Below are 22,175 nucleotides of genomic sequence, written 5' to 3'. Positions count from 1 at the left end.
AAGCCAGAGTGGAGGTATACCTGGGCCAGGCCCTTGGCAGATGGGTGGTAACTTCTCCGGATTGAGTGCCCATCATTTGGGTCTAGTAGCAACCCTGAAAGGTAGGTCCTGTCTTGCCATTTGTGGCTAAGGAAACACATCCAGCTATGAAAGCACCCAGCCAGGTAAGCAGCAGAGGTGGCATCACAAAGTACATCCTCAGGACCCTCCCCCACACCCACACCACAGCTCCTTCTAGGGAGATTTTAGGGCAGAGGTGGCAGTTGCAGGGGTGCTGTAGGGAGCCAGGAGAGTTAAGCTAAGGATAATCACATAGCATTTGGAAGGAGGAAAACAGGAAACTTCTAGCAACCTGTTTTGCAACAATTCAAAATAGTTATAAGGCCCCAGTGATTTGGAGAAGGCTAGTGGTATATAGGTCCTAGGCCCTATCCCTAGTTCAGTAGATCAAGGTTGGGTTCAGTAGATCAGGGTTGGGTAGCAGGAATCTACATCTTATAATGAGCTGACCAGGAATGCCTGGGTGGCTCAGTGGCTGAGTGTCTGCCTTTGGCTCAGGTCGTGATCCTGGGATCGAGTCCCACATCGGGCTTTCTGTGTGGAGCCTGCTTCTCCCTCTGCCTATGTCTCTGCCAACCTCTCTCTCTGTCTCTCATGAACAAATACACACACACACACACACACACACACAAACATATATGTAGAATAAGCTAACAACAGATGCTAATGATCAGCCAGGTTTTAGAAACTTTACTGAAAGGCTTCCCTCTCCCTCTCCTTCCTTCCTCTCCTTTTCCCTCTCTTTCTGTCTCTCCCTGTCTCTCTGTCTCTTCCTCTCCCTCTCCCCTTCTCCCCTTCTCCCCTTGCCTCCTTCCAGATGAAGACTTTAAGCTTAGCTCTAGTGCATCAATTGTGTAGCACCTATTGCTCACCAGGAGGATGCTCATCTGTGTGAAGCCCTTAACTATGTGTTAGTGCCTAAAAGAAATAATGAGTTCTTTAAAGCTTTTCCAAAAAATCCCTTATTCAGGTGGATAAGACCTATATTATTATTGGTAGTTTAAAGAAGAAACAGAAAGTAATTGCAATTATAGCTGTACTTTCTTTCTTTCAGGCCAAGCAAGCAATACTTGAAATGGATGCCATTCGTAAGTTTTGTTTTTTTTTTTTTTTAATACAATTTGAAATTTTCCTGTCTACTTGCATCTATCATATTTTCTAGCTTAAAGTTTATTTTTAAAAAATGTCAACTGTAAGAAAGGAGCGGTTCTCTATTCACTTTTAGTAGAAGAGCTCACAGATGGTGTAATCTCTTCCTAACACATTGACTTGTTTGTACATTGATTTTTACCTGGTTTATCTGTGACTCACCTGATGACTGGCCATGGGTCTAGATCTCTGTGTCAACTAAGAATGTCAGATATGCTGCTAGGATCAATTCTTACCCTCCCCTCTGCCACCACCAAATATTAAAGCTTCACATACACTTCCTACCACACCCCATCAGAGGAAAATCTGTTGATTACCTGTAAGAATCATGCCAACAGGATAGTTAATGGTTTCCCTGATGCAGCACAGATTTCAAAACATAACTGCCCCACATATGTGATTGTATGTCTGGACTTATAAAACAGGCAGAAAATAAATACAAGTGAGGTCTTTCCTACAAAATAAAACCTCATTCAACATCATTTATCACATCCTTGTTATCTCCCAGATTAAATAGGAATCAGAGGCATTAAAGACTTACAACCAAGTCTAACAAAAACTTTTAAAGTATTTGAAATAACTTACTTTTGAGGAATCATTCCCCAGGTGCAAACACCAATTGGCACACCCTCCACACAGCTGGTGGTTAACTCTCCAGGGGAAACAAGAAGCATTAGTGAGGTAGAAAGATGAACCCCCCCCTCACCCAGCACCATGTAGCTAGGATCCCCCATTTCACTGTCCAGCAGCTCCTGAGAGATGACATGAGTCATCTCAGAAGGCTAGGCTGGGGCCCGCTGCCCTGTCTTTTCCAAATCCCCCCATTTTATTCAGCAGAAAGCTCTTTAAGATTTTTTGTTTTTAATAAAAACACTCTAAAGAGAAAGTAACGTCATAGATGCGCATGTTAGACTTAAGAGGAAGATGAGGCTCTGAAGGAGTCTGCTATTTTTATGACTGACATCATTTAACAGAATCAAGTCCTTACCCCCAGCCTCTGAGCTAGTTCATGGACACCAATGAGGTTCTGTGAGTGCACAGAATGATTTCAAGCCACTAATTGGTACCACACTCCTTTCTTCCAGGCCCAGGACTAGGCCAGAGTAACCCAGCCTGGGAAAATCACCTCATTTGCCCTACCTTGACTTTGGACTTGGCCGGGTATGAGCAGAGTAGGCCAGTCCATTGGGCCAAATGACCTCATTTATGTAACTTTGCTCCTGACTTTGGACAAATGTGTGTGGTCTTTACAATCCTCAGAACTTTCGACACCCTTGAAGAAGCTGAACCCTATTACAGCCACATCCTAAAATTGTTTACCCTCAGGTTTCAGATGTTCAATTAAAATGCTAGAGGATTAGATCCAATTTTCTTTCTTTCTTTCTTTCTTTCTTTCTTTCTTTCTTTTTTTAAAGTGGGTTCCTTGTTGGGCAAGGAGCAGGGCCTGAACTCACAACCCTGAGATCAAGACCTGAGTTGAGATCAAGAGTCTGATGCTTAATCAAATAAGCCAGTCCGGTGCCCCTAGACCTGATTTTCTTAATCTGCAGTCTGTGTATCCCTTAGATAGACAGAGGCATAAACTATGAAATTAAATGAAAATCCCTTTTCTGGTAAGAGAACCTAAAGCATTCATCAATGTTGAAAAGAGTAATATCTAGAAAAGTATTAAGAGTCACTCTACTGGAGGACAGCTTCCATAGAGTAGGAGTAGCTCAACATCCTCCACCACCAAGCCAGACAGAGAAATTGTTCTTTGATTGAATTCTCCAGGTCGCTTTGCACTGAGAGTCTCTGCTGTGGCCCATCACCACAGGCAGCCTGTCAGGGGCCTTGTTGACAAGTTCAGCTGCAGTGATGTTTATTTTAATAGAATTTTCTGACCTCTGGGGGTCATCAAGTTGCAGATGATCCTGCACGGCAGTAGGAGATTAACCACACCATATACATCTTAATAAAGTTCCTACTAAGGGTAAAGATGCGATTATGGCCCTGTTAATGCATGAAAAAGGAGAATACATAGGGAATGTGTATGCCTGTGTGTGTGTGTGTGTGTGTGTGTGTGTGTGTGTGTGTGTAAGTGTGTAAGAGAGAGCCCGAGAGAGCACATGTGTGCAAGAAGGGCAGCTTACCTTGCTGACAGACTTCTGAAAGTGTTAACATAAATGAAAAGTCCTGTGATACATATTCAAGGTCAGCTGTGGGGAGATTTTTTTTTTTTAGATTTTATTTATTTATTCATGAGAGATAGAGAGAGAAAGAGAGAGAGAGGCAGAGACACAGGCCGAGGGAGAAGCAGGCTCCATGCAGGGAGCCGGACGTGGGACTCGATCCCGGGACCCCGAGACCATGCCCTGGGCCAAAGGCAGTGCTCAACCACTAAGCCACCCAGGCTTCCCAAAAGGAGAGATCACACCAAGTCTGATGAAAAAGAATAAAGTCCTAGAAACCCAAAACAAGTTGTACCGATCTTCTGAGAAGTCACCGAACACCTCATTCTTACGGTGCCTGTGGTTATCTTTGCAGATTATCCCGGTTTCTGTTACAGTCCTGAGGGAGAGACGAAAGCATTGTGTGGTTCTAAAGATGGTTCGGCTCCGTATCGGCTGAGAAGAAAATCTGGTAAATAGGATGCTGTGATCAAAATTTAAGAATCTGGCGAGGGGAGGGGGGGCAAGCAGTGAAACATCCTTTCAGTCTGACTGTCAGGCTTTCATTCTAAACGTTTCTACATAACCCTCTATTTCCCGGGGAATATAAAACATACCAATCAACTAGTTTCGCTTTGCATAGCATCTTACCACTAGCATGCAGGTACTGAAAGCCTATTGACTAAGACTGGGGGAAATGATATCCTATAAATGGCACACACAAAAGATTATTCAAACCTAAACCTTTAGCCTGTGCTTGCTGAACCAGGCTCCTTGTAGTGTTCTCTTAGCCCTCAGATATTTTTGTCATTTGAATCAGTATCTCTTGAGTACCTACCTAACACCTCCTGCACTGCACCGAGGACAGGGAGTGTAAGAATAAATAATACACGGGACTCCTGCTTCTTAGGAGGTGATAGTTCAATGCAAGACTCAAAAAGGGTGAACAAGAACCAGTCTGCATAATGGACTGCGGTAGAGGTTGAGTGCAAGGAAGCTTAGAGAGAGATAAAGCAGAGAGAGGGGGCATTAACTCTCTAGGAGAGAGAAGGCTTCCCAGAGCAGAGAACCTGGGATGGAGTCTGGGAGCTGAGGAGGCAGATTGGGCAGGAATAGCACATGCAAAGACCCTGAGATTTGAGCCAGCACACCTTAGAGCAGACCTCTATTGCCAGTTGTTTGGCCTGGCTGGAACATGGGATGGAGCTATGGGTGGAGGTGGAGGTGTGCAAGGTAAATCAGAAAGAGAAATGGTTGGAGCTACAGAAGGTATGGGCTTGATCCTGCAAGCTACAGAAGGATTTTCAGCAATAAAATGTTTGCCTTTTAAAAAGAGAATTCTGGCTTGATGTGGAAACTGAAGTAGGCTGTCCATCTAGTCTGGAGGAGAGATGATAAAGGTCTGGATTAAGACAGTGATGAATGGGTTGGCAGGGGAAGGAAGAATGTTGAGATCCCATCGGACTGTGATGGAGGAAAACAGGAGAAATTTAGAATGATGTCCTGAGAGCTAACTTGGGTGGGTAATGTCCATGACAACTAAGATAAGAACTTGGATGAGGGGTGCTTGGGTGTCTCAGCGGTTGAGCATCTGCCTTTGGCTCAGGGTGTGATTCCCACTGCGAGGATTGAGATCCACATCATGCTCCCTGTAAGAAGCCTACTTCTCCCTCTGCCTATGTCTCTGCCTCTTTCTTTGTGTCTCTCATGAATACATAAATAAAATATTATTTAAAAAAAAAGAACATGGATGAAAGAACAGTTATAGGGGAGACTGGTGAGTTTGAGGCGTGTTAGGTTTGCTCAGTCTGCAGGCACATTGGGGGAATCGCCAGATTGATTGATTGTTAGCATTAGAGGTCTGAGACTCAGGAGAGGGGTCCGGCTTAAGGATATAAAATTGAACACTGTCACCCTGTATGTGGTAGGTAAAGTTCGGGAAATTGCTCTACTAGTTGTGGGTAGGGTAGTTTTCCGTTATAGGACTCCTTATTGCGCAGCTTAAATTCTATCCTACATTTTAGTCAGAGAGAATGAATGTCTTGCTGTTAAGTGTCTCTAAGTGACAGGGATTCAGGTATATTTAATTTTAAATAGTGTCTAGAGCCCAAATAATTTGCTCAAATAATTTAAAAGAAAAAAACTTTGATTTGGTTTTGCAAATGATGCTCGCCTTATTTTTTCCCCTAGAACCTTCCTCAAGATCACATAAAGTTTTGAAGACGAGTGGTAAGTCCTAAAATATCTTTTCTTTTTCATTCTTGCTGATATCCACTGAGTCAAACCATACAAAAGCATAAACACCATATAAATTGACAGATTTTATTAACTTCTTTAAGTAGTAGAGCCCCATTATATAATGTAAAGCCAAATGACATAAAATATCTGCAATGTAGATAACTGGTATAAAAATATTAATATCACTATTATGTAAAGAAATTCCGTATGTCAAAGAGAAGAGACAAAGGACTCTCTTTTAAAGGGCAGAGGGGCATCTGGGTGGCATAGTCGGTTAAGCATCCAACTCTTAGTTTCAGCTCAGGTCATGATCTCGTGGTCAGGGATTGAGCCCTGCATCAGGCTCCACACTCAGTTCAAAGTCTGCTTCAGGGATCCCTGGGTGGCGCAGCGGCTCGGCGCCTGCCTTTGGCCCAGGGCGCGATCCTGGAGACCCGGGATCGAATCCCACATCGGGCTCCCGGTGCATGGAGCTTGCTTCTCCCTCTGCCTGTGTCTCTGCCTCTCTCTCTCTCTCTGTGACTATCATAAATAAATAATAATTAAAAAAAAAAAAACAACAAAGTCTGCTTCAGATTCTCCCTCTCTCAAATAAATAAATATTTTTAAATAGATAAAAATCAAAGGCAAAGAATGTAATTGGGCAGTTTCACAGAAAAAAACACAAATCATGAATAAAATTTATAAATGGTCACTCAAGTTAGTAATCTGAAAAATCATTTAAATACATTTAAAGGAGATAGAGAAGGGAAAGCTATAAGCTCAACCAAAAAAATATAGAAAAACAGGCACTCCAAAATGAATAGTGTATAAATATCTGCAACCCTTGTGGAGCAAAATTTGGTAATGCCCATTTAAATTTAAAATACACATTTACTCCTGACTCAACAATTTCCCTTTTTTCACCTTTATAAATTTCACAGTGTACACTTCCTATATATAAGTGCTCCCCCAAGTGTGGCTAGATCCAAGTGTGTGTGTTCTCTGCAGCACATAAAATGCCCATCAAGTAGAAAAGAGTCCAATAAATTGTAGTATATCCTGGAATACTATGTGGAATATTCTGTAGTAGTCAAAAAGAATGAAATACCTCTCTACCTACTGACAAGTATGTCCACATATATTTAGCAGGAAATACAATGCTGCATATTGCACTTTTATTTTAAAAACAAAACCATGCATTGTGGTGGGCTAGGGCCAGTGGGTATGGGAACTGGGAAGAGGACCATCAAACTGCTATAAGTATGGTAACTTCCACAAGGTGGGATTTGCGGAGAGGAATTGATCACTGTTTTCTTGATATGCTTTCATAATTAAACAGTGTTGAAAGATGAGCCACATGTCATTGAGGTATCTGAAGGGGAGTCTGTCAGGATGTGGCTAGGTACACCTTGTGTTTAAGTGACTTTCATGGCTTAGGGCATGTACTTCAGATAATACATAATTGGGGGGAAGACTTTGAAACTTATTAACATGAACTAGTCTGTTGCCCTCAGGGATTAAGAAAGGTACTTGACACTCAGATGTATGTAAGGTTTTTTCTTTTTTACATATACTACAGGCTATATAACAGGGATAACTGAGAGACATTTTCTGAAAATGAAGTCTAAAGGGCCCCAGTGCCTCTTGGGCTTCAATTATTGACAAGTTTTAAAATCCTATAAAATAGGGGTACTTACATATGCATGCAGTACATTTTTAATCCTTAAAATTAATTCTTTTAAAATCTTTTATTTTTCAGAAACAGCACAAGACATCCAAAAGGTAAACACTATTACATTTCTTATTTTGAAATGTTTACTTAGGCACCCCATATAGATACCCTTATATATCTTACCCCCAGCCCGTATTCCAAATGTAAGCAATTATTTTACAATTTGAGATGGATTTAAGTAACGATTCATCCTTATAACCTCCCTCTTCCTCTGGCTTCATTTCTCAGAACTAAGGTAATGATCTCTTCATCCCCCTCTCACCTCAAAAGCTGTAAGGTTTCCTAGGGTGTACTACACATATCCTAAGGACTAGTGTGACGCACCCCACATTGCCCTGCACCTCTAAGCATGTAAGACCAAGGCTCCTGCCTCCCGAATGTTGCCCTCTTATCAAAACATCAGCCTTTGGTCACAGAGATCCCCTTCTAAGAATATGGGCTGGCTACTAGTATGAGAAGCATGATGAGAAGTATAATGAAACTTCATCATATGAAGTTTGGACTTTTCTTCCTCTGATAAAAGGTTAGGAGAGAGGAGGAATAAAAATGATATGCTCTATTGGAAGATGTCTATCCAAATTTATTACCTATGAAGAATAGATATTGTATCCTGACCTGAGTAAACCATGTCCCATTGTCTACTAATTATCTAGGTTAACAATTCTTAGAGAATGGATTGTGGGTTTTGTTTAATGTTCTATATCTGTAAGGATGCGGTTATGAAACTCTTTCCCCACAATTCCACTGTAGCACTCCTGAGCACAGGGCCCAAGTAACCTTATTAATAAATGCCGTATCTTTCCAATAAGTCCAATCACGTGTCTAAAAATCAACAGTCTTACCTCAAAGTAATTTTCTTAATTAGAGCATGTGAATTTTTTTTTCAAGTAGCACATATTTGGAAGCTTTTGAAACTTATTAGTTGGTTATTCTCCTGAAATACAGCATGAAATTTTGATTTTTTTAAATCTACATTGTTTTCATAAACAAGCACTGCAGAAGGCGCCCTCCTCTTTAAGGCAGCCAAACTAAGATCATGGAGCTAGGCTCTCGGTCATATTAGGTAGAAGGGATCGCTCCACCAGTCCTCAGGATGGAATCTCAAGAGCTTGTTGGAAACTTTCGACAATAGTGATCAAGCCAAGTCTCCATATGGGGACTAACTAAACCTCATAAAATTTGAAGACAAGAAAGAAGTAAAACAATGTACTTTTTCCTTAGTGGTAAAATTCCATATCCTAACAAGAATAAACAATACCAAATGCAAGGAGAACAGATTTACTAATGGTTAAAGAGTTTATAACAGGAAACATTCCTTAATAATAGCTTTGTATTTCTCCCAGAATACATATTCTAAGGCCTTGCGTGTGTGTGTGTGTGTGTTTGTGTGTGTGTGTAGACAAAAGGGAAGGAAGGAGGGAGAGAGAGCAAGAGCAGGAAAGAGAGGGGAGCTGTTAAAGTCATGCTTGGATTCAGGTATAGATTCAAATCCATTTCTGTCAATCCTATGCTATATGATGACAGGCAAGTTGCTAACCTTACCAAGACTTAGTTTGCTAATGTACAGAATCATTATAAGACTAAATGCAAAAATGTATTTTTAAAAGTGCTTAGTACAGGGATGCCTGGCTAGCTCAGTCAGCGGAGCATGTGACTCTCTATCTCGGGATTATGAGTTCAAGCCCCACACTGGGTGTAGAGATTACTTAAAACTAAAATCTTAAAAGAAAAAGTACTCAGTACAGAATATGGAGCAAAGCAAGTGCTCCACAAATGGTAGCTATCATCATCTTACTATTAATGGCTGTAAGGCTAAGAATGTAGAAAAATGAGGAGGGGGAAATGTTCATCATGGCTCTACTGAAATTGAGATATCTAAACCACACACGTCTATGTTATGTCAAATCCACATACTGATTATTTCTCCATCTAAGAGCTGTTTCAGTTCTCCTAATGATTTACTTGATGTAAAATATCAGTTTCCAAAGTCCTGCTATCTTCCTTTCTAAGTAATTACCTTAAAAATATCTTTTGATATTAAAAATTCAGGTTTTCTAATTTTCTAAAGTGTCTGGGAATCTTTCTGGGATGGAAGATTTTAAGGAGGTATTACTTCTGGCTGTTCACAAAATCCTTTTGTTACACTTTCAGATTGTTTTGTCATGAAGTCATGAAGTCATGACTAGTCATGTTTCAGATTGTTTTGTCATGAAGTCATGACTAGTTAATACTAACTAATTTTATAAAACATAGTTAATGGGTGTCTGTATTTTATAACATGATACCAGTACAATCTGAGTAAGAAAAAAGGGAGAGATACTAAAGGGTAAAGAAAAAAAATAGAGCCATAAATAAAATAAAATATTATATATATATTTAGTGTGTATATATCCATATATGTGCATATTCATACATTCCTAGGCCTCAAATGGTCAACAATTTGTGTGAAAAAAAAAGCAAAAGATTAAATGAGATTCTTTTTAATTTCAAAGTTTTCATGGAAAAATAGCATTCAGGATGAAATTTTATTCTTGTCTTCCCTACTCTTCCTTCCTGGTAGACAGGCAGGCAGGCAGATAGAAAGACATATTGTTAGCAGGTTATTTCAAGGTAATATGTATCCCAATTTCATCGACATCGACAAGTGATGAAAAATTCTTGCTAATTTTCATTCTTCTAATTTGACATTTCTAATAGGTTACTATAGTGGTTTGACCAGAGAATATGTCCTTGCTACTAATGAGTTTGAACAGGTCTTAACCCTTTCAACTCTTTGAAGCTAATTCTTATACCTACAGAGGGCGTCAGAGGGCTGTCCACTCCCTCTATCTGCACAATTCAGCTCCATCAAGAAAGGTTACAAGTTATAAATGACTCCATTGTTTTTTTTTTTTATTAGAAATTGCTAATGTCACAATATTTTATTTCCTAACAAGTATCTAAATATTACTTAATTAAATGTATTTTGAAAGAAAGTAAAATGTTTATTAAATTAACAATGGATTAAGTTACATGTCTGCAACAAAGGCTCTCTGCCTAGAATCTATAAACCAAGGCAATGCCAGTCAGGTGCATTGTAGGTCTGCAGATTTCAGGGAAAGCTTTAAGGTGTGGAGTCGGATTACTGACAGAGGCTTCTCATATACCAGAAATCACAAAAAAACTCCTGGGAGTCAAGCCTCAGATAGAAACCACATACAATGGCCCTTGATACCTATATATGTTCATTTATATAATGTTATTTACCATGTGCACATTATTGGAAGTATTTAAGAGTTTTCTGTATTTTGCTGATTCCCTGCATTAGGGTAAGGGGTTTGGAGTCAGACTTAAGTTTGTGCCCTAGCCTTTCTACTGACTGGAGAGATCCTGGATTTCCTTATGTGAAATTGGTACAATCATGTCTAATTCATTGAGTGACTATGAACGTTAAGTGTGGAGAATGTCTGCAAATGGCCTAGCCTATTTCTAAGTAAATATCAGTTCCTGTCCTTTCAGCCCCTTTTGTAAAAATCTGAAGAGGTGCTTTTCAATTCCATTAATATCAACAACATGTACTGATCATTGGCTTTATGAACATTATAGTCCAGCGGGAGAAGCAATGTGTAAAACCAAGAGAGCGTCATATGTTATGTGTCCATGTCACGGCAGTTCAATCAATATGTTTCTATCCACTTCAGGTTTCCAGAGAGGAAGGGTCTCCCCAGCGGACCTCAACCCGGCCATCTCCCGCCCAAAGGAACAATCAGCCGAGCAGTTCTGCCATTATCAACGTGCTTCGTGGGGGTGGAGCCATCAGAAACATCTGGACAGACCACCAAATCAGACAAGCCTTGTTTCCCAGTCGTCGGTCCCCTCAGGAGAACGAGGATGATGAAGATGATTATCAGATGTTCGTGCCGTCCTTCTCCTCCTCAGATCTGAACTCTACCAGACTGTGTGAAGACAGCACTTCCAGTCGCCCTTGCAGTTGGCACATGGGACAGATTGAGCCCACAGAGACCACCAGCTCCAGCCACCGGGTTGTCAGGCGGGCCAGTAGTGCTGGTGAGAGCAATACATGCACTCCTGAAATAAGAATTAGGGACAGTGGTGGCTCTCAGTACAGCCCCCGAAGGGAACTACAGAGTGATCCTAAAACAGAAGGGCAGGATGGAATGACTCCCTTTGGGTCATCTATAGAGTTGACTATTGATGATATTGACCATGTCTATGATAACATAAGTTACGAGGACTTAAAACTAATGGTTGCAAAACGGGAAGAAGCTGAATCCACACCCCTCAAAATAGCCAGGGACTCTGTTCGCCCCAAGAGCACCCCAGAGCTAGCCTTCTCAAAGAAGCAAGCTGGCCACGAGAAGAGCTCTCTGCACACAAAAAGGGATGGAGCTCTAACAGGTTGCCAGGCATCGAACCAAAGCACACACGAACTCCAGATGGTTGAGGAAAACATCTATGACACCATAGGGCTCCCAGATCCACCCTCGCTGGATTTTAACTGCAGCAGCCTGAAGCGTCCCAAGAGGAGCACCTTCTTAGGTCTGGAAGCCGACTTTGCCTGCTGTGACAGTCTGAGGCCCTTCATTTCCCAGGATAGCCTCCAGTTCAGTGAGGATGAAGCTCCTTACCACCAGGGGCCTTCTGATAATGATTATTTGAGTTTGCTCTATAACTCTTTCAGCTGTAACCTATCTATAGGTGATAAATCTATATCTGATAAGTTGTCGGAAGAAGTAGATGAAATCTGGAATGACCTGGAAAATTACATCAAGAAAAACGAAGTCAAAGCTAGAGACCGGCTCCTCGCAGCATTTCCTGTCAGCAAAGATGACGTGCCAGACAGGCTGCACTCCGAGAGCACGCCGGAGCTGGGCAGAGATGCGGCGCATTCTGTGTCCACCCTCTCGCTTCCTGAAGGTCACACTTTCCTCACGCCCCTGAAAGACAAGCCTGGCAGAGCTGGCCGGGCCAACTGCCCTTTTGAAGAGGACCTGATTTCTAAAGAAGCCTCCTTTATGAGTCTTAACCGGCTGTCTTTGGCCAGTGAAACACCTCCCATGGAAAACCCCTATGACTTGGCCAACAGCAGCAGTCTGTCCCAACCAGACTTGGAAATCCCTGACGCCGGGATGGATGTCAGTGATAAGACAAGAAGCAGGGTTTTTATGATGGCCAGGCAGTATAGTCAGAAGATCAAGAAGGCAAATCAACTTTTAAAAGTGAGAAGCCCAGAGTTGGAGCAGCCACTGGCCAGCCAGCAGCATAAATCCATGCACAAAGACCTGGCAGCCATCTTGGAAGAAAAGAAGCAAGGGGGTCCTGCCATCGGTACGTTCCTTCACACTGCTTTCCCTCCTTCTTGAAATTAGGATGTGAGGGCAGCTTTCAGGTTGTAAAAGTCCTCGAAATGGTGAGAACGTTGCCACTCAGACATCCGTTCTCTCAAATTGAGACCACAGACCTAACTACAAATACCTACAAGGCCATGACTAATCTTTTCCCACTTTAGCTCACAGAGTCACACAAGTTGGAGCCAAGATTCGGTTCTCGGAGATTTTGTTGTTTGTATAACGCTGTCTCTACAGACTTGATATTTTAAGAAGTTTTCACTAATCTGAAATATGAAAAATAGCAGTCAGTTGAACTTGTGGCAGGTAGAGCTTTTCCCTGTGTATCACTGTGCCGGGATGTGTCATGGCTCGTGTCAGCTTTGAAGATTTGGAAGCATGTGGAATAGGGTTGCTCCAGAATCCTAACAAAAATGCCCACTCATCCTGACAGATGAATAGGAGCCTTTTCCCACTTTTAAAAAGCTGTCCATCCTATATACCTCAGATGTTTTCTCATGTATTTCTCTTACCAGTTGACTTTTTTTAATAGTTGCCATAGAATAGCTGGTGTCATGCATTTAATACTGTCTCACTTGGTATTCTCGGATAGCTTCCAAAAAGTATAATTCTTTCAGTCAAGCTTCCTTTGTGGGGCAGAAAACTGGGATCTCAGGTATGATATCGGTATGATTAGGACTAAAGGAAGGTTTGACTTCTTTCTCTGTTATAAAAAAGTACAGAGACAAAATCTGACACTGAGAACACAGAAGCAAATGAGACACATGATTGTCATGGAAAGAAGAAACCCAAGGACCCTGGCTCTCACCTTAGGAGCTTTTCACCTCTGGACCCAGAAAGATTTCTGAGGTTAGGCCCAGGAATCTGCAATTTAAAACAGTGTGTCCTTGTGATCCTATTTTAAGAATCCCAACCCTAGATTTTCTGACAAAAGGACCACCTTGGTATCAAATGAGAGGAGACCTGTCTCCAATTAAAAGTAGAACACAGATGGCTCAATATCAAGGCACATTCAGGTAGTTAGCATGGTGACATGGCTCATCTGGCCAGATTGATGCCACTAGCCCCCTTTCTTTGAGATTGATTTCTTTATCTCTGTAGAAAGTGAGTAAGAAGGAGATATCCAAATCCTAAATGAAGCCACAAGTTACAACTTACATGACAAGAATCTATAGGGAATTTTAAGTTTGGGAGTGTTTAAGAATTGTCCAAAGCTTTAATATTTTTCTAGAGCTACTCATACAGTTTCATAATAAATACGGAAGGTAAGCCCTGAAATTGCTACCTAAAGGATTTTACGGACTCTCTTGAATTGTTGTTCTTTTTAAATACAGTGAAGGTGAAAAGTGATTTTTGTATGAATGTGAGAGACGAGATGCCATATATTTTTCTCCTTGCAAGAATTTGTTTGAATTAATTTGTGTACCTTTTCCATTGCTAGCGTTGCTAAGCTGGTTGTTGTTACACATGGAAAAAGTGACAGAGTTCCAGCTATGGAAGGGCTGTTTGGGGCATAGATGGCACTGGAAACAGTAGTGCATGCACAATGCAACCACCAACTCAACATGGAAAGATTAGAATAAGGTTTCTGATGATGAAGGATTATACCAGACTATTGTTTAAAAAGTGGTAATTGCCTGAGCCAGGTTGTTTTGAACATGGACCATTCATTAAGTTGCAAAACTCAAACCTTGATAGAAGCACGTCCTTCAATGTGGAATCATTAGGGCTTACAACCACCTTGAATAGTCTTCTTTTTTTATCCACCTTTTAAGTATTCATAGATGTCCCTTTGGGGTTTTCTTTTGCTTTTTACTTTTGGTTTATTTTCCATTTGTTTTGCCTATTGATGTCTTCTTAGGATCCTATGGGATCTTTTTCTCAGCTCTGCGTCTGGGTCCTTTCTTGACATGGTGAGTTACTACCGACGTTCTCCCCAACAGAGAGGAGGAGATCTCTAAAGTCATCTTCTGAGAGTGGGGTCTCCACCGCTATCTGGCAGGAGCACGTCCCTAGGGCCTGCCATCTCTCGGACCTGAGGAATCTTCCATCTGGGTGGATCGAGACCACTTCCTGTGCCCACTAGGCTTTCAATCAGTTGACATGATGACTCCTTTTCTCTCTCTTGTTTATCTGGGCACAGGACGTCATAATCGAACGGACCGATTCTCCAGACTTCTTCGTATGGGCCTTGCCACTTTGCCAGGAGCTTGCTCTCGGTGTTGTACGGAAGGAGGAACGCCCTATTCACCTGCTGAAACTCTCGAGCACCTTTATTGAACTCTCTGGCGGGGGTCTACAGGCCCCGGGTCAGATTTCTGCCTCTAAATCACCCATCCAGGTCTAGTGACTCCCACTGTTCAGAGCCTGTTGTAGCATGCCGGCATTCCTGTGTAGTCAGGCCTCCCCCTTGATAGTCTTTGAGGCAAACGAGGCCTTTGGGTTCCTTTTTTGTGATGTTTTACATGGGAGAAAGCTCCATATAGGCTGGAGGAATTTTCCTGTTTGTGTAGAGAAGGCAAAATAACATTTTATGCTTTGGTCTACATCACAAGCAGCATCAGAAGCTTTGATTGTAATCCTCTGTCTTGAAAACAGTGTATTTCATACTTATCTCAGCAAGGATCACTTCCAGTTTTTATCTGGAATTCTAAGAACACCTCCTCTTAAACTTACAGAGGATAAATAAACCAGACACAGCCCTGAGGTTGTCACATAATGATAACATATATATTTGTATACAGGATATCAATGCCAGAACTAAGGATGGTGGGGAACTTTGATCTAGCTGACTAATACTAAGGTTTTTAGACCAGAGGTGTCATCTTGGGCTGGTTATTTCCTATAAGTCTGGTTAAAGAAATCTGTTTAATGACAGATGTTGTTTTGGAAGCATTCTCTTATTCACATTGCCATCGAACAAATTACAGACTCTCTTAGAGTGCCAGCTGAGACAGACAAAACACAAATCCCTAAAACTTAGAAAGGTATAGTATATTGTCTATTCATGTGATACTTTTTATTCCAAATTTATAAATGGTCAACTTTTTATTATCCAAAGATAAACTGTGCCCATTTTGAGTTATCTATAGGAAGCATTTTGATCAAAGACTATATTCCTGCCTCTTTTTTTTTTTTTTTTTTCTCCTACTATGCCCCAGATTTTCTAGGCTGCCCATCCACTCTCTGTGGTATGGTCTAAGGGAAAGCACATCCATTTTTAACCCTAGGCTTAAAATAAAAGGCAGTCCAAAGATTGTTTGAATAATTATGTAGTTCTTGAGACCAATTTGTATCTAGAATTATGCTTGGTGCTCTGCAAGGATTGTTGCCCAAGATTAAGTGCTCATGGACTAGCTAAAATGATAAACTAGCCCATGTAAAACAACTAGCAACACAAGATTATGTGTGTGTGTACATGCATGTCCATGCATTTGTGTAGCCTATAGCTAAATAATATGGTCCACACTAAAAATATAAGATTTCAGAGGGGAGAAACGGGTTAGAAAATGATTCATGGAAGGGGTAGGGCTTATAGAGGGTCTTGAGCTATAAATAAGATTTGATTAAGCAAAGGAAGAAGAAGAAGAGAGTGTGATTAAGGAAGAAAGAGGCATGTAAAACACTGTGGTTATCTTGGTTTCAGGTCATCTGGCCTATCGTGTTCTAAAGTCAAAAGCTAATTGTTCTTACACAACTTTATGGTTAAACATTGGTACTCAAATAGGTTAACCAGATGTTTTCATTAGCTCTCATTGTATTCTCCAAAATTGTCGTCTTTGGGACTTTTTGAAGGTTAGGGCCTTCCTGACTTAGCTTTGGGATCATATTCAGGGCCACAGCATAGAGGAGAATGGTTTGGGCAGAATCGTTTGACAATCAGGTGCCACTAATTACCAGTGACTGTCTCAAGGTCTAGCTGCCATTGTTTGGGCTACTAACTATAAAGCTAATTAAACATTATAGATTTCAGAATGGCTAACATAGGCACTTTGATGTTCACAGAAACTTTCAATCTCTTAAGGGGTTGCCAAATTTAATTGGTATTAAAAGTCTTTACCACTTAAGGAATAATAGTTCAAGTTTTTGTTACTAGGAATTCTAAACTAAGATTCTCTGTTCTTCCAAGGAATTTGGGCTTAAAAACCTGGAGGATCTGATTATGGGATCTATGAAAACGTAAACAGATGATTTACTCCAATTTGGGAGGCAAACAATTTGAGAAGGTTGCAGTTAAAGGCACCCAGAATAACAGCCAATATCTTCTGTTCTAATAGAAGATAGAGTTGAAAGAAATGGCAGAAACTCAACTAAATATTTTGTTTAAATTCAAGGAATAATTTGCTAACAACGGGCTACTAAAAATATTAATAGCTTAAAGAAGAAGGAAATGTAATGTCACTTGCTGGCCATCATATATGAGATAGCTCCTTTTGTAGAGACTGTGTAGATGTGGTGTGGGCAATTTATCGGATGCATGGAATTCTTTGATTCTAGGGCAGTCTCATGGGTACCTGGATTGGGTTGATGGGGGCGGGGGTGCAGTAGCTCTTGAAATTGACATCTTTGGTCTCTTAAATCATTCCTGCCCCAAGAGAGTATTCTATCCATAGCACGGTTCGGTTCTGTTAACATCTTTAGAAATGTCTGTACTAAGAAGTGGAGCAGAGAGGAGAATGGCCTCATAGCTGAATGTGAAGTGGCAATAGCTTTCATGGAGTAAAGGCCAAATCCTGTTCTGGACAAATACTTAGAGGGTATTACGTTATCAATTATATGCAGATGACTCACTCTCAATATCTTAGGAGCATAGATTTTAGTGAATGGCTTCTTGGTGATGGGAAAGAAGATGTGGGTCAGTCAATACACATGGTTTTGAAATCCTGGAAAGGAGACCCTCCTGTAGACACTGGTTTCCCAGACAGTGGCAGGAGACTGCTGCCCAGAAACAAGAAATACAGGAACAGCCACCAGGAGAGGACTCTTCTGGGAGTCCTTGTCTGAGAGCAGTCAAGGCTAGCGAAAACCCAAAGGTAGCCACTGCATGGTAGATTGTATCATCTTCCTTTTAATGACTACTTGAGTTATTTTTCATTGACCACGGTTTAAGTGCTGACCTTCTTGTTTTTACAATGCCTGTTTGTTTTTTTGTTTTTGTTTTTTGTTTTTTTTATCATTGACACTATTTCATGCTTGTAAAGAACACTAGAAACTTTCATTACAAATAGCGAACATTTGCAGACCTAAAATAAAATAATCCGGAGTTAGATCAATTTAAATGAACCTTTAGGTGACATTCTTTTTACATTTTTATTTTTTATTAAACTATGGATTATTTTATTCGTGTTGCTTAGTATTCAATGATTAATGACTCATCCTCGAACTTAAAGGTCCTGTGTATTTAAATTTTCAAAATATGTTTATTAAAGTGTTAGATTTTTATTTCTTTAATATTTGCATGTGGAAATCATCCCACGTATGTTTATTGTTTCCATATTTGCCTTCCAGGTGCCAGGATCGCTGAGTATTCCCAGCTGTATGACCAGATTGTGTTCAGAGAGACTCCGTGTAAGACTCAGAAGGATGGCTGGGCCAGCCCTCAAGAGCCCTCCAACCTCAGATCTACATCATCTTCCCAGGCCCAACTTAGCAGTGAGGACTGGCTTTTGCATTCAACCTATAGTAATGGAGAGTTAGTGGATTTCTGTCCCCGGCCAGAGCAAGACGGGAAGTCAAAACATCCTACTTTAGAGATCAGTACAAAAAGCATTCCAAGACAGCTGTCCACAGCTTGCTCTGTGCCTTCTCTTCAAACCTCTGACCCTCTGCTGTGCTCCTTGCAGAGACACAGTGTGATAGTTAGCCAGCCCAACAAAGATAACTCGTATCAGGGCCACCTCTACAACTCGTTGGGTCGGAAAGGCATCAGTGCGAAATCTCAGCCTTATAGCAGGTCTCAGTCTTCTTCTTCAATCTTGATAAACAAGTCGGTGGACTCCATCAGCTACCCTGGTGAAATGGGAAAGAAACAGCCACTGTCTATCCACAAAAGTTCGAGGTGTGAGAGTCACCAGGATTTGCTGCCAGCTATGGCTGACCCGTGTCAGCAGGGCCCTGAAAAACACTCAGATCTCACGCTCCGAGACTCACAGAAGGTTCTGGTAGTCAATAGAAATGTACCCTTAAATGCCCAAATAGCCACACAGAACTATTTTTCCAATTTCAAAGAGACTGAAGGAGACGAAGACGACTATGTGGAAATAAGATCTGAAGAAGATGAGTCAGAAGTAGAGCCATCCCATGGTCGGAGGAAGAAATCTGACCCAAGGATTGCAGAAGCTGACTTTTCGGAGGACCCCTGCACCAACAGCACCCCTTACTCTTTGAATAGTCCATGCACTCCAAAAAAGCCGATAAGTGACAAGCTTGGGATTTCACCCTACCTGGCATCGTACAGCGATTCGGACAAACTGAACGACTATCTCTGGAGGGGCCCATCTCCCAACCAGCAAAATATTGTCCAGTCGCTGAGGGAAAAATTTCAGTGTCTCAGTTCAAGCAGCTTTGCCTGAGGTTCTTGGCAGAAGCCACCGAGTTACCGTCGCATTATGCTCCTACATGACAGATACTGGCAGGTGTTTTCTATGTAGCAGATTAAAACAATTTTGTAACAACCAGAAGTGTAAACCCTGCTTTCTTTTACAGCACAACTTTTTGAAACGGCTGACACTCCAGCCGGGACCGTACTGTAGAGCCAGGGTCAGCATCTAACAGTGTGTTCCTGATGCTGACTGTCTTCATGCTTCATGTAAGTCAATCTTACTTGAATATTTTTAGGCTTTGTTTTTTGTTTTTTTGTTTTGTTTTGTTTTTAACATCATGGCCATCGAATCTGCTCCCGTATCCTGACAATAGTGCCCAGAGTCTAAGAAATGCAAGAGTCCTCTCTTATCATCCAGAAGCCACGAGTGGTTTTATTCTAGGACCCAAAGGCAGCAAGGAGACTTTTCCACGTTTTAAAAAGGAAGGGAAAAAATAAATAAATAAAAAGGAAGGGAAACTAAAACTATTTCAAGGATCATGCTTATTACGCCTGGCATTTTGGTTACATTGGAAACAAGACCCTAGAGTAGCTTAAGCTAGAGATCTCGAATGGGAGTATACATGCTCGTCTCACTCTGCATCACTTACCCCTACGTCTGTTCACTCTATGGCAGAAATTGGGTAGCTATTGGACATTAGAAGGGAGCAAGACCAATATTTTCTGTAAGCATATATCCTTACCTGTATTCCTGGATACGTTCTGGAGAATGTGCTGCTTATTGTGTTGATTTTTGATTGCTGGAGTAACATAATTCCCTCAGGTGCTCAAAGGAAACTTCCCAACAAGAAAATGCAAATTGACTAACCTGTTAGAAAGGATGGGGAACAACTTGGTGATCTCCTCATATTGCAGTTGAAGGCAGGGGTGGAAATAGGAACCCTTCGGGCTATTTTTTTGTGCATATCTCTGATCAACACACAGTAAAACATAAGCCAACATAAAACACTTTCAGGCCAGCCTTTCCAGAGCAGTTTTTCATGTGTACTTTCCTGAGATTTGTACCTCAGCCAAATGACCTGATCCCAACCTTGAGGATTTCATTGGCTGCAATGAAATTTATTTTCCGAAGTCCGCATAACATGGGGGCCTTTTCTAATTGTTTTGAGGCACATAAAAGACAAGAATCTTTGCCTACTAAGCTCTGACTAATACCGTCTTTGATGTAATTGTGGTCTTCAACTAGTGGTCCATTGTGATAATCATGTACTAATCTAAGGCTTTATGGAAGGAAACGGAAAAACGAAAACAAGATCTTGTGCGTAAAAAGCAAAATAAAAGAAGTGAAAGAGAAAGGTGAAGGCGGATCTGTTGCTATTTTATAAAAATGTTCTATTTTCTGGAAGACTCCAGTCAATGCAACAAGAATGTTTTCTCAAACACAAATGTTGTATTCTCCTTTCAAGTATTTTTACATTCTGGAACCCCTTCCCCGATGGGCTCAGTTTTCAATTATATATGTGTAGCAAAGGGGACCTGGGCTTTCATTTGAAGGCAAGCAGTGATACCGATTTCAATCGGTGACATCCAACCGTAATTCTTTTCTTCTTTGTAAGTCCTGTTCCTCTCTTTCTTAACCATGAAACATCAGATGTAACCATCCTTATTTTACAAACAGGTACCTGTGGCATTCATTTTTCCTTTGAAGTAACAAAAAATAACCCAACTTTCTTGCTTCTCTATACTATTCTTTCTTCTTGTAGCTTATAAAACCAAGTCCATGTTGAATGGCATGGTTCTAGAAACATTCCTGCTTTCACTGCCTTTCTTTAAACTTGATACAAGTCTTTAATAGTGAGAGTATCAGAAAAGACAAGCCCTGTAGGAAAGTATATTCTTAGACTTGCTAGAGGTATCCCTAAGTGGTTTTTCAAACAGTTACTGATTCTTCTTGTCCTAAGAAAGCAATTTCCTATTTTTGCTTTTTTAGTTTGTGTGACCCCCAATTCTATATTGTCCATATTACTGTGGTGTCTTGCTCTTGGAAATTAATTCTTCACACCAGTGTCTCATTGCATGACTTTGATGTTGCCTATAGGAATACACCCTGCCGCACGAAGGTGGATGTCTTGCTGTATAAAATGTCTATGTGGTTGTCTTTAGGTTCTAGGACAAATCTTTATAGATCACTTCTGTCAGCCAGGATGCAGATTTTGAGAGCTGTGTGTATATGTATAATCATGTTTGTATTTTTCCTCAATGTTACCAGTTAAATGCTTTTGTTTAAGATAGTTTCTTTTGGAGGTGGGTTAAGATTGTATATAATTGGGGGAAAAGTTATATGTACTTAAAAGTATGTCAAGTTCTTATTAGGTCTCTGTACTGAAGGTTCAATTTTTTTTTTTAAAGTTCACTTTACACCTACTCTTTGTGCAAAAAAAAAAAAAATGCATCTAGGAAAAGATAGTTTAAATATTGTATATAAGATAATGAAAGTTAGTAATGCTCATTATTTAATAAAGTTTGTAAAGTGAAAGTAAATTATAGTGTGAATTGGTATGTTTATTCTAGGTGGTAGGTCAAGGTTTTTCCAAACAAATTTAGTTCTAATATTTTCTCTTGTCTTGCAAGCCATGCAGACAGTGGCTCAGGGTTAATGACAATATACCACGTTTCAGTGACAGAACATTTTCTGTATGTTTGGATCACTTTTAAAATAATGGTAAATGTTTTCTTGATCGGTGGCTAAATTAGATCAATCACTAGATTATATATATATATTTTTGTTAGTAACAGAAGACATCTTTTAAACTATTTCATTATTGAATCAAAACAAAGCTTTGGGGGCACAAATTAATGTGGGATTTTTTTGAGTATAACAATGTCGCAAATTTTTTTGACAAAATATTTATACAGAACAGAAGCATGTTACTGCAAATTGGTAATTACAGACCATTTCTTAAGCAATTCTACTT

The 22,175-nt window shown here is 40.6% G+C and overlaps 1 protein-coding gene across 6 annotated transcripts in view; it reads left to right on the top strand.

Moving 5' to 3' along the window:
• Window positions 1-21,741, top strand: part of PLEKHG1 (pleckstrin homology and RhoGEF domain containing G1) — a 225,168-nt gene extending 203,427 nt beyond the window's left edge. For all 6 annotated transcript variants that reach the window (XM_072767954.1, XM_072767936.1, XM_072767926.1 and 3 more), the window contains 6 exons: window positions 1,115-1,148; window positions 3,736-3,831; window positions 5,550-5,588; window positions 7,339-7,361; window positions 10,992-12,639; window positions 18,168-21,741. In XM_072767954.1, coding sequence (XP_072624055.1) covers window positions 1,115-1,148; window positions 3,736-3,831; window positions 5,550-5,588; window positions 7,339-7,361; window positions 10,992-12,639; window positions 18,168-19,231 — 2,904 coding nt within the window. In that variant the 3' untranslated portion in view covers window positions 19,232-21,741. The remainder of the gene's footprint in view (window positions 1-1,114; window positions 1,149-3,735; window positions 3,832-5,549; window positions 5,589-7,338; window positions 7,362-10,991; window positions 12,640-18,167) is intronic.
• The last annotated feature ends 434 nt before the right edge of the window (window positions 21,742-22,175 follow it).

This window comes from Vulpes vulpes, chromosome 1 (genome assembly GCF_048418805.1).
Source record: "Vulpes vulpes isolate BD-2025 chromosome 1, VulVul3, whole genome shotgun sequence".
Classification (NCBI taxonomy): Eukaryota; Metazoa; Chordata; class Mammalia; order Carnivora; family Canidae; genus Vulpes; species Vulpes vulpes.
The sequence above is the reverse complement of the archived record's forward strand: the minus strand, read 5'-3'. Positions and strand labels throughout refer to the sequence as shown.